General features: G+C 41.8%; 1 protein-coding gene across 3 annotated transcripts in view; it reads left to right on the forward strand.

Moving 5' to 3' along the window:
- Positions 1 to 3,543: 3,543 nt before the first annotated feature.
- The window catches only part of GYG1 (glycogenin 1), a 36,777-nt gene continuing 21,878 nt past the window's right edge, over positions 3,544 to 18,442 (forward strand). For all 3 annotated transcript variants that reach the window (XM_015131770.3, XM_015131771.3, XM_015131772.3), the window contains exons 1-4: positions 3,544 to 3,650; positions 6,166 to 6,301; positions 8,662 to 8,836; positions 9,097 to 9,259. In XM_015131770.3, coding sequence (XP_014987256.1) covers positions 3,644 to 3,650; positions 6,166 to 6,301; positions 8,662 to 8,836; positions 9,097 to 9,259 — 481 coding nt within the window. In that variant the 5' untranslated portion in view covers positions 3,544 to 3,643. The remainder of the gene's footprint in view (positions 3,651 to 6,165; positions 6,302 to 8,661; positions 8,837 to 9,096; positions 9,260 to 18,442) is intronic.

Below are 18,442 nucleotides of genomic sequence, written 5' to 3' on the forward strand. Positions count from 1 at the left end.
ACCTGGCCAAGAAATGAAATATTGATACGTTTCACAACATGGAAGAACCTTGAAAACATGCTAAATGAAAGAAACCAGTTACACAAGACCACATATAGGTAAATCTCAATAGACAAATGTTTAGACAAAAAGTAGATTAGTGGTTGGCCAGGACTGAGGGAAAGAAGAAGAGAATAAGGAGTGACAGCTAATGGGTACAGGTTTCTTTTGGGGTGATGAAATTGTTCTAAACTTAGATTGTGGTAATAGTTGTACAACTCTGTGAATACACTAAAAACCATTTAGGTATACATTTTAAATTTAATTCAGCAAAAGTGGCTGAATTTTATAAAATGTGAGTTATATAACAATAAGGATTAAAAAAGAAAAAAGCTGTGTAACTAACCATCAGGCCAACTTTTGAAGTTTGGGACTCTCGCTTTCAAGTGAAGAATGGACTACTTTGGGCCTCCCAGGATATTATTTGTTGAAACTAAACTTCTGCTTGATTTTGGGATTACCGACAACAATCCCAGGTACAGATTGTGTATGTTATCAATTAAGGGCAAAATTTTAAGTTAGTCGACTAGTGAGTTCCTGTGTCTGGCCAGATGTGGTATATGTATTTCATGAACTATCCGTGGGAACTGTTTGATTCTCAGATGAGTAGGTTGCCCTCTGCTCCGGAATATATTTCCAGGTCAGTCGCCCCCATTGCCCCCACCATCAATTAGCGTGTGTGCTCAAAAGAAGGCAAACTGATTTCAGCATTTTCTTAAAAAAAACATAATTAGGAAGGTAAGTATCCTGCCAAAAAATTACATAATGCATTCCAAAGCCAATTTAAAATGAATTTTGGACCATTCTGAATATATGAATTCAGCATAGGTTTAAATGGTTAATAGTCATGCCTACTGATGTAGAGTATAACTTAGCTTTTTTAACTTAAATCTTTCTTTTAGGATTCAGTAATTTTACTAGTTCAAGTTTCACAAGAAAAAAATGAACAAGTTAAAGTCTGAAACATTTGCCTCACTATACCATGTTTATATGCTACCTCTAAGGCCTTACAATCCTAAATGTTTGAACACCTCACTATTTAAAGTGTGGGTCCACAGCCCGGGGATCACCTGGGAGACCCACCCTCAAACTACTAAATCAGAATCCACATTTTAATAAGATCCTTGGGCAATCTGTGTGTACATTAAAGTTTAAGAGGCCTTGCTCTCACACCAGACTGAAGCTCAATGCAGGGCAGCCTCAGGAAAAGTAGGCAGTGGGGTCATTATGATCTATATTAAGACAATGCACAAGAACAGACTGTAGCAACCTCAAAATGTCCCTATTTGATTCAAAGTGGTAAAAGCTGTAAACTTTCTATTTGTGTAAATATACTTGAAACTCAGGAAGGGAAGCTGTGGTAACCATTCCTTTTACTTCAATGTCCTGGGAGTTGCAGCAGAGAGGAGCTTGTTCTAAGGGAAGCTTTTCTATTTTTCCAGTTTTTCCAGTTGTCCCCAGTTCTACCTCCTGGCTTTGCCCTTTCAGCCCCACCACCACATCCCTGGCTAAGTCCAGCCTGAGATAGTGGGCTGCAAGAAGTCGATGGCTAAGGGTCAGCTGATGGCAGGAGGATTCTGGGTGAAAGATGGAAATATCACTCTTCCAAGTTCACCTCTCAGTCTGGAAAAGAGCAGTCAGACTGAGAAGTACCTGTTTTCCCTCTCCCCACTTAGATACAAAAGTATAGCCTTTGTATTCCTTAATGAGTTCCAACTCTTCTTAGCCTGTATCTTTTGAATAAGTGGAAACCGATCTATTGCCCCTTCCACTTTTCTGTTTCCTGCAAAGGAAGCACATATGCTAAGTAACTGGGAGAGTCTCCCACGTGGATCAGTGGTCTCTAGGCCATGGTCAAGACTAGGAAGGACTCAAGAGAGGCTCCTGAAAGGTGATATTTAAAATACTGATTTTAAGGTTCTACCCTTAAGATTCTTTTTGTTTTGTAACCTGTTTTTCTTCAAATAATATATTTTGAATAGCTTTTTATATTAAAAATATATAATGATTATACCTACAGAGTATCTCATTACATCAAGAGTATATGAAGCGACTTCAAAAAGTCCATAGAATATACATATTATAAAAAAAACCATGCATGGATTTCAAAATTATTTTGCACCAAAATAAACCTACCCTTAAGATTCTGATTCAGGAGGTCTGGGTTTAGGCCCAAAAGTCTACACTTTAACCAGTACCTCCAGTGATTCCGATGTAGGAGCTCCACATCCACACACGAGGAAACAGTGATATAACTGGTTTGAGGACAGCAGTACCACCCTTGCAAATAAATCACTTATTCTTAAGCATCTATTTTGCTTTTTAAACTGATGTCAACTTCCTGATTGGTTTCCAAATGGCTTTGCAGTACTCATTCAGCATTTACTGAGCAATTTCAGTTTTCAGTTTGCAGAGAACTGAACTATCAGAGGCTTGTGCTGTGTTTGGACTGGGGATGGGGAGCAGAGAAGTGATCACATTAAAGCTGTTTCTCAACTTCCTAGCAAAATGACAAATTGACCATTTCAAGATTTGTGAAACAGGTTAGCCAAAACATTACCTAACTACAGTTACCATAATTTACTAACCTTTTTGGAGCCCCTGTGTCCAAGAGGCACCAAGACTTTCTGGGTGAGAAGGTTGATTCTGTAACCAAACTGCCAGGGTTTAAATCCTACTTTCTCCATTTATATTATATGACTATAGAAAAGTTAGCACTTTGGGAGGCTAAGGCTGGCAGATCACTTGAGGCCAGGAGTTCCAGACCAGGCTGGCCAACATGGTGAAACTCTGTCTCTACTAAAAATACCAAAAAAAAAAAAAAAAAAAAAGAAGAAGAAAATTAATTTAACTTTTCTGTGCCTTAGTTTCCTCCTCGTCTGTTAAATGAATATATAACGCCTCACTGAGTTGGTACAAGGATTAAACGAAGTACTTCCATGCCTAATTGATGCAGATGGCTCCAAGAATTTAACACTTAACCAAATATTCACTATATTTTTTAGGTTAAGGCTACAAAACCATTGTAAATACACTAAGGAATGATTATAGAGACTGATCGAAATTCTGAAAAAAAAGCGAAAATTTTATGTTTCATTCAAGCAGTTCGGACGCATGATTTTAACTAGAGTGATCTGGGGTTTGTTTGCTTGTTTTTTAAGTTTCCCTAACCCTTGGCTTCTTGGGGAGTTTGATGCCGCACTCAGCCCCAAAGTCCCCCTTAAACTCCTAGGTTTAGCGGAGACGGGGCGGGAGGGGCGCGCGAGGTTGACAAGAGCAGGCGCCCCGGGGAAGTAAGACCAGGGCCGCCGGTGCGCCGCAGCCGCAGCCGCAGCCGCAGCCTAGCCCCGAGTGAGGGAGGAAGAGCCGAGGCGGACGCGGGCCCCGGAGCCCCGCGGGCCGCCGCCCCCGCCGGCCGCACAGCAGGGAGGATGCGGACGGCAGCGAGAGCGTGCGCGGCCACGTGACGGCCGCTATAAGAGCGCATGGGGCAGACGCTCCGCTCCCCGCCGTGCCTCCTCGCTGGCAGCGCTCCCTCCTGGTGCCGGCTTCTCTGAGCCACCAACCTGCGGCTACCCCGGCCGCCTGCGCCCCCGGCAGCACCATGACAGGTACCGCCGCGCAGCCCGCCGCCGCCAGCCCCGGGACTCCGGCTCCCTGCCCAGCCGCCGCCTCACTTCTCCGCCTCCGCCCTGAGCCCCGGGGTGTTCCCGGCAGGACAAAACCGCCGCAAAGTTGCTGGCTGGCCGCAGCCAGGCGTGCTTCTGCCTGCGTCAGCGGCCGCCCCGCCGCCCCCCGGAGCGCAGGGATGGGGTAGCCGGGCAGAGCCCGGGCCCTCGGCCGGGGCCCTGGTTCCTGCTTCCGTCTCCTCGCCCTTCCTCCTGCTCTCACGGCGAAGGGCCGGCGGGCGGAGCAGCTGCGGCGGAGCCGTGTGGGGGTGGGGAACCGATTCGCCTGGGGGGTCCAGGCGGGAGTCCGGGGGGCAGCGGCATCTTGGGGAGCTGCCACAGCCTCTAGCGGCCCGGAACTCCAGAAAGCGGGGGTCCCGAGGCGGGGATACCGCGGCCTCCGCCCGGCTCCTCTGCCGCCCGCCCCGGCCCCGGCCGCCACGCCGAGCCTATTTTTAGGCCTTTGGGGCCGGGTTGCGGGAAGCCGGGAGTGGGACTAGCGTCCCCGGGCGCGGGCCCCGTCAGGTGGGAGGGCGCCGGCTTTGGCTTCACTTGTTGCGAGGCGTCCGGGCCACTCCACGAGTCAGCCCCAGCACTGGGAAGCTCCGAGTTAGCTGGTCCTTCCGTGTCATTGAGGGTAATGGCCAGGGTTATTACAGCAATTGAACTGCCACAAAGATTGCAGGTGTAACCCAGAGTTCAGCCGTCTTTAGGAAGATTAAACTCCTACCCAGCTGTCATTGGTCTTTCTTGGTCATTTGTAATGTTGGCTAGTCTGGTGTTCTAACCTGTGTTCTATCCCTTATTTAATCTTGAAAATCATCCATATTCTTGCTTCCGTAAATCCTTGAATCCTGCTCACCTTATTACATTTTTCTCCATTATCGCCTGGAACCTGGACTTCATTTGAGTTAGATGATCGTTCATTTTGCCCAGCTTAAGTATTTTTGGTGCAGATTGACTGGGATGTTACCCATGTTATAATGGGCTGAAGATAATGGGAGCAAGTACAGGCGGATGTTGATGGTCCTGTCAAGGGACAGGTGTCACTGTTCAGAGCTTTCCTAGAGTGTGAGTGACTGGGAAGCTGGTGGCCCTTCGAGGGTGGGGAACTGGTCTTCCTACAACTTAGTAGTTGGCCTGCCATGGGAGAGGGCCTAATAAAATGTGTGAAGATGACTGTCAGGTCAGCAGCCGAGGGATGCGCTGGCCCACTAGGCAACCCACAGCTTCCTCTCACGTTTCAGTGGAATTTCCACTGCTTCCAGCCTCCACCTTGGAAAATGGGCAAGGGAGAATGAGGAAACACGGGTCCGAAAGAGAAGGACTTCATGACAAAATGTCCCAACTCCCTGGTTAGGCAACTGACGCCTACCAGACCTTGATCTGAAGTGTCCTATGCATTTGGATGCCCACCAACTTAATGTTTCTTGGAGATGGAACATGGCCCAGAATTGTCCCAGGGAATGACTGGAGAAATCTTGAAGCCTGTGCTAGGGGTCTTGGGAGGTTGGGGACCGTTCAGTAGGAAGAAAAATCCATGTGTTTACCTTCTCTTCTGGCAACTAAGTAATTATTGGAGATTGGGGTGCATGTCTGTTGGGTTGGGCGTGGGGAGGGGCAGGGTGCAGGATGGACCTGCACCACCTTCTTCAAAGAAAAGCAGGCAGGCTGGTTAGGGCTTCGTGGGTGATCTCCAAATCTATTTATCAGTGATTGATCACTATTTAGATAGAAGCATCAAGGAGGGAAGGCCTCTCTGAGGAGCTAATATTTGAGGAGAGACTCAACGTTATTCTTCAGGGGTATTGGGGCAGGGGAGCTTTTGCTCCAGGTTGAGGAAACAGTTATGTGTAAGATGCCTGGAGTTCGAGGCTACGGTGAGCTATGATCACACCACTCCACTCCAGCCTGGGTGACAGAGTGAGACCCTGTCTCAAAAAATACCTACATACATACATACATACATGCCTGAGGCATGGCGTAAACATAAGTACCAGAATGAAGAATATGGACTCTGCTTTCAGACTGTCTGAATTGAGTTTGACGGTTGTTTTTGTGCTTGTCTGAAAACACTGTCTACGGTACTTGATAGAAGAAACAGAAGATATACTACTTGATCTCTTCATTACCATATGTTAATTGCCTGGAGTTCAAACTCTGGGTATTAAGCTATTGTTTTGTCTGAGAATTTAGCATGTCGGGACTCTAAGTTGGATTTAATTTCTGTAGCTTAATCAACCTCTTGAAGGTTGCCATCTGTGCCTGCTATGATCTTGAACCATTCTTGAAGTGGATACTTACGGTTTTCTCCCCAAAGGGGCTGCAGCTTGATTCTTAGAGAAAGTTGATGTTAGAGGAACTGGTTTTGCTGAATTACTGTTTGAATGGGTTCCTGGGGAAAAGGTTCTCTCCAGATAAGATATTGTAATGAGTGTTTTTTTTTCTTTGTATTAAGATCAGGCCTTTGTGACACTGACCACAAACGATGCCTATGCCAAAGGTGCCCTGGTCCTGGGCTCATCTCTGAAACAGCACAGGACCACCAGGAGGCTGGTTGTGCTCGCTACTCCTCAGGTCTCAGACTCCATGAGGTGAGGACCTCGCTGCCGCCCCAGCATCCACAGGGTCTCTGACATCCTTCTCCCTGTTTCTGACATCATTGGACATTGAGGCCATGCTCTTTTCAGGAGTTGAGCCCGGGGTAGAGAAAAATGAGAGATGCTGAGTGAAGGATTGCTGGATTTGAAAACACCTCCTAGCTTTTGGGAGATATTCCAACTACATTCTCTTCTGGAAGGTGGTGTGCTGGCCCACACTTTCTGATTCCAGCTAGGAGTGGAAGGAGGAGTCGTCTTCCTTCACTCCATCCCCTCTGGGTGATCTGAAGGAGTGTGTCCGGCATTCCCTACTTACATACACCTTTATGCAGTGACAATTCATGGAGGTTCCTTTCCCAAGATGGAGCAGGGGCTACATTGTTTCATGTTGCAAACTAGGGAAACTCTCAAGTGACTTAGAAAAGTAGTTATATTATCCATTGCCAGTTGACATTTGTAAGTTAAAGGTCTTTATTTACAATATAATATACTAGAATCTTTACCAAAGGGCTTTCCAAACTAGGTTTTACTACGGGAAACACACTAAAGGGTATAAACTGCTTCGTGATTGGTTAGTTCACTTTGATCTGATGGAATTAAGTTTTTAAGTATTTGGGCCAGGTAAGATGGCTCACACCTGTAATCTCAGCACTGTGGGAGGCCGAGGCAGTTGGATCACCTGAGGTCAGGAGTTCCAGACCAGCCTGACCAACATGGCGAAACACTGTCTCTACTAAAAATACAAAACCTCGTTTCTACTAAAAATACAAAAATTAGCTAGGCGTGGTGGCGCGTGCCTATAATCCCAGCTACTTGGGGTTAGGGACTGAGGCAGGAGAATCGCTTGAACCCAGGAGGTGGAGGTTGCAGTGAGCCAAGATTGTGCCAGTGCACTCCAGCCTGGGCAACAGAGTGAGACTCTTGTCTTCAACAATAGCAACAACAACAACAAATCGAAGTATCTGAATGAGCTACCTAGTCCCTAGTACTAACTTTTAAAGTATCTGGGCACATTAGTAACTTTGTGATGTGTTTATTTTTGTGGTCTCCTGGCCCTCTAAGAAATTGAAAATGCCCTTTTTGTAACTTTTTTTTTCTCCCAAAAAGTATAAGCACAGACCAAGGGTCTCTAAAAAGTAGGCATTCTGTATACATACGTATATCTTTCACACTAACACCCTTGTTCCTAAATGGTAATTTAGAAAGATGCCAAAAAGCCTGTCTCCTAATGTGTATGCCCTAATTTGTATTCTATTAGAATATGTCTAAGAAACCAGATCTAGTCTTACCTTTCCTGTAACCACCATCAGTTTACTTTGGTGAGTGATTCTCCTCACCGTTTCTCTTCAAAAACATCAAGTTTACTGTGTGAACTGAAGCATATTTTTGTACAGCTTTGGAGACAGAATACAGTACCACTTTTGTTCTGCATCTCTGATGTTATAAACTTTTAGTATGATACGTTTTTACCCTGTGTTTTTTCTTGTGCTCAATTTAGTGTCTTACTCAAGTCTACCCTCCCGATCCACCGTCAAGAACTTTCTAAAATAAAGCCTTAGTTAATTTGGGGCGTAGGGAAGTGTTGTACCTCACAAACCAAAGTGAATCTCATTATATTTAAGCAAAGTGCTCAGCATGTAATAAACACTAGTTATATTGGATTCTACAAAATGGGCAACCTAATAAACGGAGCCCTTTATACATTTTTGCAAGCTATTTCCACAACCTATCTGCTATTCAGTGATATAGTAAAATACAAAAACCCAGAAAATTTCTTCTGTGATAATATTTTTTTATTTTATTTATTTGTTTTTTTTGAGACGGAGTCTCGCTCTGTCCCCCAGGGTGGAGTGTAGGGGCGTGATGTCGGCTCACTGCAAGCTCTGCCTCCCGGATTCATGCCATTCTCCTGCCTCAGCCTCCCAAGTAGCTGGGGCTACGGGCACCCACCATCATGCCAGGCTGATTTTTTGTATTTTTAGTAGAGATGAGGTTTCACTGTGTTAGCCAGGATGGTCTCAATCTCCTGACCACGTGATCCGCCCACCTCGGCCTCCCAAAATGCAGGGATTACAGGTGTGAGCCACCACGTCCGGCCTATAATAATGTTTTAAGACACGCATTTCATCCTCACCATAAGCAGTTCTTATTACTTTAGTGAAGTTAACTGGACATGCAAATAAACACAATTTGTCCTGGAGTAAAATTAGAACAGATTTAAGGGTACATATTCTACAAAGCAATACATTGTTCTAGTAATTGATGGAGAGGGTAATAAAGCATCAGTCTTGCATTAGTGGGTCACTTGTTCTGAAAAGATGCTAAGTGTGGTTTTCTGGATTTTATTTTGACAGAAAAGTTTTAGAGACAGTCTTCGATGAAGTCATCATGGTAGATGTCTTGGACAGTGGCGATTCTGCTCATCTAACCTTAATGAAGAGGCCAGAGTTGGGTGTCACACTGACAAAGCTCCACTGCTGGTCACTTACACAGTATTCAAAATGTGTATTCATGGATGCAGATACTCTGGTGAGTGTGGCTTTGAGGGTAGAAAAGAAAGATATATATGGTAATAGACACCTATTAGGCATTTGAGGAATGCTGTCAAGACTTGACAGCAAAGTTCAGATAGAACCACTGTCATGAAATATGTCAGGGGATGAAGGAGAGGAGGCCCAGGCTGCCTTACAGCTGTCACCATCTTTTGTGTTGGATGACATAGGGAGAACATAAGAAGGGTATTCTGTAGCAAAAACATTTCTGTAATGCTCTTTCTCCCTTTTGATCAGGTCCTAGCAAATATTGATGATCTTTTTGAGAGAGAAGAATTGTCAGCAGCACCAGACCCAGGGTGGCCTGACTGCTTCAATTCCGGAGTCTTCGTTTATCAGCCTTCAGTTGAAACATATAATCAGCTGTTGCGTCTTGCTTCTGAGCAAGGTAGTTTTGATGGTATGTATCTACTATCTTCATGTCTGATAAGCTGTGAATAATTAGTTATTTCTAGGGGCTGCTCTTCTCAGAAATAATTGCTGTGGTTTATTCTGCCTGAAAGGTATAAGAGATGGAGCAAGGATTTTAAGTTGTGCTCTTTTGGGAAGTGTGTGTGTGTGTGTGTGTGTGTGTATGTGTATGTAAATGCATCTTTTTCTATAGATGTGAAAGATTAAACTATGATAGGCAATTTTATAGGATTGTCTTTAAGTTGTCTTCCTGTATCTAATTTAGAGTATGATAAATGTACTGTGATTATTCAAAAATTCAAAACACTGAAAAACTTTAACATCTATCTTAAACCTAAGTAAATGTAAGCTCAAGAGAGTTTGACAGGCCATTCCAGGAGGATTAAGCATTGTCACTATGGAAACTTGAGGAATAAACCTGATAATTTGGGTCTCATTCTCTCAGGTGGCATAAAAAAGAAGATAGAAAGTTTATATGAATAATCTTTGCTTCCAAACTCTCATTCTCTACAAGGCTGTGTGTCAGAGGTATCTGCAGGGCCAAAAAGTAGAACATTGACAAAGTCAGCATCCATTTTCTATAACATATAAATGTTTTTATAGTTATATTTATACAACAGTTCTGTCTGTGATATAGGGTCTCATATCTTTTGGAGAAGTTGATCAAATGAATTAGTGTGCTTTCGTTTCAGGCCAATTTCTGAAATAACAAGCCGTGTTTTTAAAAACAAAAACACACAGGACAAAACCAATAGTTAATATGCAGAAGGAGTTCTTTGAAAAATTATTTTTGATGGTTCTTTTGAATAAAGACCCAGAATAGAGAAGAAGAAGGACATTCTCTTAGAAACCCTCCCAGCAGTGACTCACCATCAGATATGTGACATTGTGGCAGAGCACAGTGCTGTGTGCTATTCACATGGGGTTGGGCCAGAGGCCTGAGCTCTGCTGGAGACACAGCAGGGGCTTCTTTCCTTCTCTCCCTGTCCCAAGAGTAGATCTGAGATTTGCAGTAAGTAGATCTTTTAGAAATAGCAGAAACAGCCTTTCTCGTTTGACAAAAGATTCAATCCTGGGTGCGGATATGAGGGTTCATTTTCATTAATTAGTTAGAAAGTTAAAAATCAAAATATTAAACTTGAAAAGTGAAAACATTAGATCTATAAGTTTGTTAGATTGCTGAGGTTAAGATACTGGAAGTTAAAACATTTCAAATTATACATAAAATTGAGATTGGGTTTTCATTGTTGCTATTCACAGAAATTGAATTCTTTTTAGTTATTTGGCTGAGGATTTGGGAATTGTGGCTATATGAATTGTAATTGAAAGTAATAAGGAAGTTTAAGTCTCAGTTTTATGTAACTATTTAGCTTGTTTACACTGTAAGCTAGTAGTTCTCAAACAAGGGTGATTTTGTCCCCCAAAGGACATTTGGCAATGTCTGAAGACATTTTTGGTTGTTACAACTGAAGGGGGAGGGTGCAAAGGGCATCTGGTGAGTGGAGGCCCTGGGATGCTAAACATCCTGCAATGCATAAGACGATCTCCTACAGCAAAGAATTACCTAGCCCAGCATGTCAGTAGTGCTGAGGTTGCAAAACTCTGCTCTCTACATGCTCTAAAACAGAGCAGGAGTATCTGAACCATCATGTATGGCAGCATCTAACAAGAAGTGAAGTCTTGTTTTAAGCAACCTTAAAATAAGAAAATAATAATGTGTTAAATGTTCTCCGTGGTCAAGACCAAATGAAACTTCTTCACTTTACTGACATGATTTTCGCTCCTGCTATTTTCCTTTCATAGAAGGAATGAAAGCTGTATTAGTATTTAAGTTCAAAAGATGTATTCCTTATTACTGCTGCTTATAAGGAAACAGTTACCTTTGCATAAAAGGAAGAGGAGAGTGTTTTTAGCAGAAGTCCACTATTTGTCTTAACCTTCCCATCAGAGTGTAGCTTTCTTCACCTCTTCTCCTAATTTGAAGGAAGTAAGTGTAACCCTGTCAGAAATTCAGTGTAACTCTTTTCAACTTCATTAAGTGAATCACATTCTAAAGTACATCTTGTGGCCTGCCAACTGCCTGAAATCACATGATTTTAATCATGTAAAGAGAATCCAATTTCTAACCTAGAATACTATTAAATGTTATTGAGAGGTAAGACTCTGGATACCAAACAGTAGTGTGCCATGGTAAATTATCTAGGTTATAATTTGAGAATATGAAACTAATTAATTAACCTATTCTTTGTTAAGAAGCTTGGATGTGTGCAAAGTGTGCGACTAGGAAGCACTTTCTGCTTTTTCAGCCAAGATCTGAAACCACCATGAGATTCTGTCTGTGCCTCTAGCACATTTCATTATTCAGCAGCAGGTTTCCAGGTGCTGGCCGTCCTCTTAGGTATTCCATTTACTGGCTCATTGGTGGTGAAGGACTGAATCTTCTCTGTTAATAGAAATTGAAAGAGGTAAAAAGTCAACTGTGCAGCTGAGAACTTACAGTTCTCAATATGTTGTTTAAATTCAGCAGAAGAAGAAATTTAGCAGTTCTCAAATCAGAGGTTGTGTTCACTTGAAATATGTGTTAAGCTTTACTTAGCAAAGAAAGCTCACTCTGTACCTTGGGAGGCTGCTTCTCTCTGGAGGGGTTTACTATCCACTTGAATCAATGTGTGAACCATGTGACATAAAAATGTGTTGGACTTACGCTTGATAGCAATAAAATATTTCTTTATGGACAATGACTTTGTCTAATGGCAGTAACCTTTGCCTGCAGTTTTCAATATGTTATTATATAAAAAATATAGTAAAAGTAAATCTTAAAAATTAAGAATTATATAAAAAATAATTTTGGTTAGGTGTCATGCTGTAGGCACTGATGAACATTTTCAGGTGTTCCTTTCACAGTTACCCACATTTTCTCACAACCATAGTTTCTCCCTCCACCACCCCCATAGTCAGTTTTAAGTCCCAGAATTTTCAGCTCAGACCAGTTTTTCAGATGACTGTATCTCAGTGCGAATATCTTGCAGGTCATGTTTTTAACCTCTTTCCTGTGTTCAGCAGAAACTGGTGGGGCCTGGTGTCCACTGACAAGCCACATAGGCTGTTGATGGCTGAGCATTTGCAGCTGCTTTTGCAACCCTTCTCATGCAAAAGAACGTGGCTGTCATTCTTCTAATCACCAGCCCTCTATTCACAGCCCCTCCACCTCTCTATTCTGTGACTCTGGCCAAGAGAATAATCCTAATATGGCAAACCATACTAGGTACCTTGACTTCTCTTTCTTTCTAAAATTCTAGAATGTTAAAATTTAGAACTGGTGACTACATACCTAATTCATGGCTGCTGTCTAATTTTCCATAATGAAGAGTCAAGCTTCTATACTGTTGTATTTTCAAACTGTCTTGGCACTTACTTCATCACTATAATTACGTATTTCCCGAAAAGTTGAACAATAGCTGTTGTGAAATAGTTATACACTAGTATTGTATAGGATGTGACAAGATAAAGTTAACTTCAGGGCATGTTAGCAGTAAGAGGGGAAGAGAGGGATCGTTATATTCTAGGTTCTAATCAGTTTTGCTTGTGCCACATCGGTGAAATGAGGCTGATGAACTTGACTCTTAATTTGAAAAAATCAACCTGAATGCAAGTTGAGGTTTATTTTCTTTTCCCTTGTGACTAATGTATCTTAAGAGTGCTTGTATAGTTGAAGGGTTGAGTGCTTAAAAATTGTTGTCTATTTCGTCTGTATGTGTCAGTTTCAAAAACCTAGGTCAGAGGAATTCATATTTTCTAATTTGGAATATTCCTAAAAAACATCTTATACTCATTTTGATTACTGCAATGTAAATATCCTAAACTTTTGATTGGTGTACTGGAATTTTGGTCTGTAGTTGAATTTCTAGAAAGAAGAAAACATAGGATAGAATAAATTAGTGGCAGAATATTAGGTATGATTTATTTAAGTAGAGTCCATGATCCGCTTTGAGATCATTATATTTGTGTGTTCCAAATTCTAAGTGGTCATTGAGTCCCATAAGCAGAATACAGTAATGTTTTGAAATAATGTTTAACAGAAATGATTTGGTGCTACATTCTATTAAAGCGTAAAATTGACCCCAGAGCTAGGTTTTAAAATCTTTGTAGTTAATTAGGCTTCATGTTGGACCTGCCCAAAAAAAGAATGAAGGACTGAGATATTTCAAGATAGTACTTGTCTTGTCCAAACCAAATGAGCTCAGAGATTTTGGTGTGCTTCACTTGGTTCCCTGACTTGATAGGTTGGCCTGGACAGTTATCTTACCATGGTGACTTCCCCCAGCCACCTAAGCACTAGGCTGCCTGTTCTAGTAATTTATCAGTTGTTTTGGAAATGACTATGTTCTCTTGCATTTATGTCATTTTATTGATAGATAATAAGTATCTTGAGGAAAAGCAAAAGCCATAACATGTAGTGGCAAAATTGATGAGCACACAGGGTCAGAGATCACGACCCTGTGAGAAATAGAGGAGGAGGAAGCGACTAATGTGTTATATGTGTGCAGGCTCTTATGCTGGTCATTTTACCTACTTTTTCACTTATTTCTCAACAGTCCTGTGAGGTAAGCATTCATACATCCATTCATATAACAAATACTTGTTGAGAGCCTACTATCTAGCTAGCACTGGGGACCTGCCATTGTTACAGTTCAGGACAGCAGCTTTCCTGGTGTCCCTCAGCGGAGGCAAAGTCAGGTCTGAATCAGGGTCCTTCTGAGCTCTGGTTGGGCTATGTGTTGCGGGGAGGAGAGGTGGGGTGGGTGCTGGTGGTGGGGGGTGGCTTTTCCATTCCCAGTTCTCTCACATGGCAGCATTCTTGAGTATGTGTCCTGAGAATGATACAGGATGGAGGAAGATCCTTATTACCTTGGCTTTATGTCAGGTTAATTAAGTAATTTCTCTGAGTAGACAGAGCAGCTGGTATATTGGTCATTTTACAAATGAAGGAATGGAGGCTCAAGTCTTCTATCTCTATTGCTACTATTCCTCCCCTCTGATCCAAAATACCTAAAAATACTTTGTCATTTAAAATCAGCAGCACAGTTCATCGGCGTGCATTGTTTTATGGAGTCTGGAAGTACTTTGAGAAGTGTTACTGTCACCTGTATTTCTGTAGTAGGTTCATTCATTATTTCAAACATCATTTTAATTTCTAATCTGGGAAAAATCCTAAATTTAAGGGGCAAAAATAGACTGGTAAGTAATACACATTTTATTCCTGCCTCTATAAAGTTTATATTCTGAGACCTTACAGACATTTAACAACTAGTACACAGTTATGTAATCATGATTCTAGTAAGTTCAGAGTACTAAGAGTCCAGACTAGGAGGACCTGCCTTCGACTGAGAAACTGACATTTAAGCCAAGAATAAATGTTTCCTTGCATGTGTGTAATAATTAATAGCTTGATACTTAATAATCTTTTAACAAAATAGTGAAAAACAAAAGCTATAACATGAAGTAGTAAAAGAAATCAGTTATTCTTGGCTTAAATGGGTTGAGGCCAGTGAGATGCAGTGATGCTGGGGCCCAAGCTCCAAGTGCCTGGATTTCCATAAGCCACCTTGGGTTAATCTAATGATCCTCAGTAAATCTCATAAAAATATCCCCAAGAGCTGGGCTTTCATAAGCTGTAATTTATTAATCCTTAGCATGCTCACTATAGGCAGAAATGATTATATCTGCCAAGCATTTTGTAGGAAGTTAGTTTTAAAAAAAAGTGTCCAGGTGCAGTGGCTCACGCCTGTAATTCCAACACTTTGGGAGGCCAAGGCAGGCGAATCACTTGAGGTCAGGAGTTCCAGACCAGCCTGGCCAAAATGATTAAACCCTGTCTCTACGAAAAATGCAAGAATTAGCTGGGTGTAGTGGCATGTGCCTGTAGTCCTGGCTTCTTGGGAGACTGAGGTGGGAGAATCACGTGAACCCTGGAAGCAGAGGCAGTGAGCTGAGGTCGCACCACTGCACTCCAGCCTGGGTGACAGAGCGAGACTGTCTCAATAAATTAATAAATAGATAGAGGTGAGTCACGTGTTCGTGTCAGTCCTTGTTTCTAGCTCAGTTATAGTATAAAGCACATTTTACTTTAAATGTTTTTTTTTTTTTTTTTTTTTTGAGACAGAATTTTGCTGTTGTTGCCCAGGCTGGAGTGCAATGATGCGATCTCGGATCTCAGCTCACTGCAACCTCTGTCTCCTGGGTTCAAGTGATTCTCCTGCCTCAGCCTCCTGAGTAGCTGGGATTACAGGTGCCTGCCACCATGCCCAGCTAATTTTTGTATTTTTAGTAGAAATGGGGTTTCACCATGTTGGCCAGACTGGTCTTGAACTCCTGACCTCAGGTGATCCACCCGCCTCGGCCTCCCAAAGTGCTGGGATTACAGGTGTGAGTCACCATGCCTGACCTTTTACTTTATTTACTTTGTCCATCTGTCCCCTTTTGGATTTTGAAGTATCTGAGAGTTGGAACCTATCTGAATCTTCCTATTATGTGAATACCAAATTTATATAATGTTAGACATTTTTATAGAAATGACATTTTTAAGAGTTATTATCCTTTGTTATAATAAAGTCATTCTTCGAAAGATTGTAGTGCTGCTCAAATTTTAATATGCAGACAAATTCCCTAGGGATTAAAATGTGGCTTCTGATTCTGTAGGTCGGGTGGGGCTCAACAGTCTGCACTGCTCTCAAGCTCCCAGGTGATGCCCATGCTGCTGGAACCCAGGCCACAGCTTGAGGAGCACTATTATAGGGGGAGCATTCCTTTGAGATGCTGGGGCTCATGTCTAAATCAGAATTAACTCACTGCCCTGTTACCCACAGTAGACAAGCCAGCTGCCAGCAAACTATGGAAGAGCACGCAAAGTACACGAGCATTGAACAAATGCACAGATTTAAAAAGACACCACTTAATTCTGTTTCTGTCTTAGGAAACAAATAGTCCCAGTTTCTGATCAATGCTGTGGTGTGTCCATGGTTACCAGGTATGTGACCCTGCTTAAAAGACAGAAAGTACCAAGTCTGTAGTTGCAAGGTGATTACGTAGCGTTTGGGCAGCTGGGTGGAAGGATGATTCAGAATGAGATACTTGCTTTTGTTCGCAAAGCAGATGCAGTGTGCCCCTTGTTCATTTCCTTTCTCCCTGTCTCTCACCTGTGTTACCACACCCTGGCGTACCGGATCACAGCTGCTAGTGATGCCTGCTAATCATGTTTGTTGGCTCTGAGATGAGTGAGATTAAAAGTATCTTAACCTGTCAGATTAAATAAAGCTGCCTCTGGAAGTCTGACTAAAACGTGTCGGACAAAAGTTGTAGGGTTTTTGTTATGGAAATTCAGCAGTCTTTAGGGCATCCTTGTGTGTTTTCTAACATAGATGTGCCTAGATTTGCATTCTGCTTTGAACTGTGCTATCATTTAAAGATTTTTCTAAAGAGAGGATACTGGTAACACCATACATAGATTTTTCTGATGAAGTTAAAACATTTGCCTGACCTTGAAATGTTGAACTGTGCATTTGGGAAAAGATGGTTAAGATTTCTAGACCGCTGAATTTAAAAATTCAGCTACAGACTTCTAGATGGTATTTAATTTATTTTTAATCCACAATTTTGGACTAAATAATAAACCTTTGTAGTCACATAGTGAGGTCAGTGGCCCTGGAAGTTTTACGACCTGTGTGTCCCCTCTAGAGCCAAGGTTCTTGTTGAGTATTTCAGGATTTGCCAATTTAACAGGCACCGTTGATTCACCAGTTCTACTTCAGTGCCTTTTCTCTTCCTCCTTGCTCGTTTTCTGTACAACCAGTGCTTCCCAGCCTCCCTGTGGCACACAGCTGATGGGCAGATGATGTTTGTAGGGTACCTGAGGGTAAACAGAAACGGCCTGTTGTGGCCAAAGGCAGCCAGCCAGGGACTTTGAGGGATCAGCAGCTCTGACTCCTGTTTCCCAGGCTCACACAGGTCGGATTTGGAAGTTCTACTTTACAACTACGATTTAGGCCTCCATGGAATTAGATTTCTTTACTGCATTATGAGTAGCTGTTAGTTATTTTAAGTGGAATTGCTTCAGTTAAAGGTCTTACAGTGTCCAGGTTCTCAAATGGGATAAATGTGTAGAGTTTTATTATTAATAATCCTTTATAACCTACACGTATTTTTCTTTTGGTAGTATGCTTCATAATAAAAATTAAAAGTAAAGAATATTTAGAAAGAAAAGGTCTAAGCACAGTTCTCATTCTTGCCTCTAGTTGTATTACTAATATTTTAGCATTACAAGAGTAATATTAGGAAAAATAGGGGGGAAGGAACATCTATTATACCAATCTCCTAATGCAATTATTTTATTTACTTTCTTTTAATATAAATGTTCATTAATGTTTATGTTCTTAGTTTTAATCACAATGTATGTAGCTGTATATCTTTATATTACACAGTGTACTGATGTTGTCTTTATAGACATTAGTTTTAATTGCTGAATAATATTCCATGAGTAGTTAGTATTACAATATACTAACTATTCCTGTGTGGTAGAATGTAAGTCGTTTAAATTTTTTCTGCTGTTACAGAGTATTTTCAAGATTCTTGCATTCATTCCATAAATAATTTGCTAAGTGTAAGGCATTCTGCTACATGTTAGCATTATAATGGTAAGCAAAAAGCCATAATCTCTGTTGTGGAATTTAGCAGCTAATTCCTGATTGTATTTTGCACGTTAATTGTAAGAGTTTTTTAAAAACCTGTTCATCTTGAGAGAATTGTAGATTTCCATGCAGCTGTAAGAAATAATACAGAGAGATCCCATGTACGCTTCATCTGTTTTCTCCCAATGGTCATACCTTGTATAACTAAAATGTGTCACCCCAACCAGGAGATTGACATTGGAACAATCCACCAATCTCACTCAGATTTTACCAGTTTTGTATGTATTCCCTTTTCTGTGTGTATACGTGTGTATATATGCACTTTTGGTTTTTATGCAACTTTATCACATATGTGGATTGGTGTGACCACCACCATAGTCAAGATGCAGAGTAGTTCCATCACAAGAACCTTCATCACATTCTGGTTTTTTTTTTTTTTTTTGAGATGAAGTCTCACTTTGTCACCTCGCCTCGAGTGCAGTGGTGTG

Source organism: Macaca mulatta, chromosome 2 (genome assembly GCF_049350105.2).
Source record: "Macaca mulatta isolate MMU2019108-1 chromosome 2, T2T-MMU8v2.0, whole genome shotgun sequence".
NCBI lineage: Eukaryota > Metazoa > Chordata > Mammalia > Primates > Cercopithecidae > Macaca > Macaca mulatta.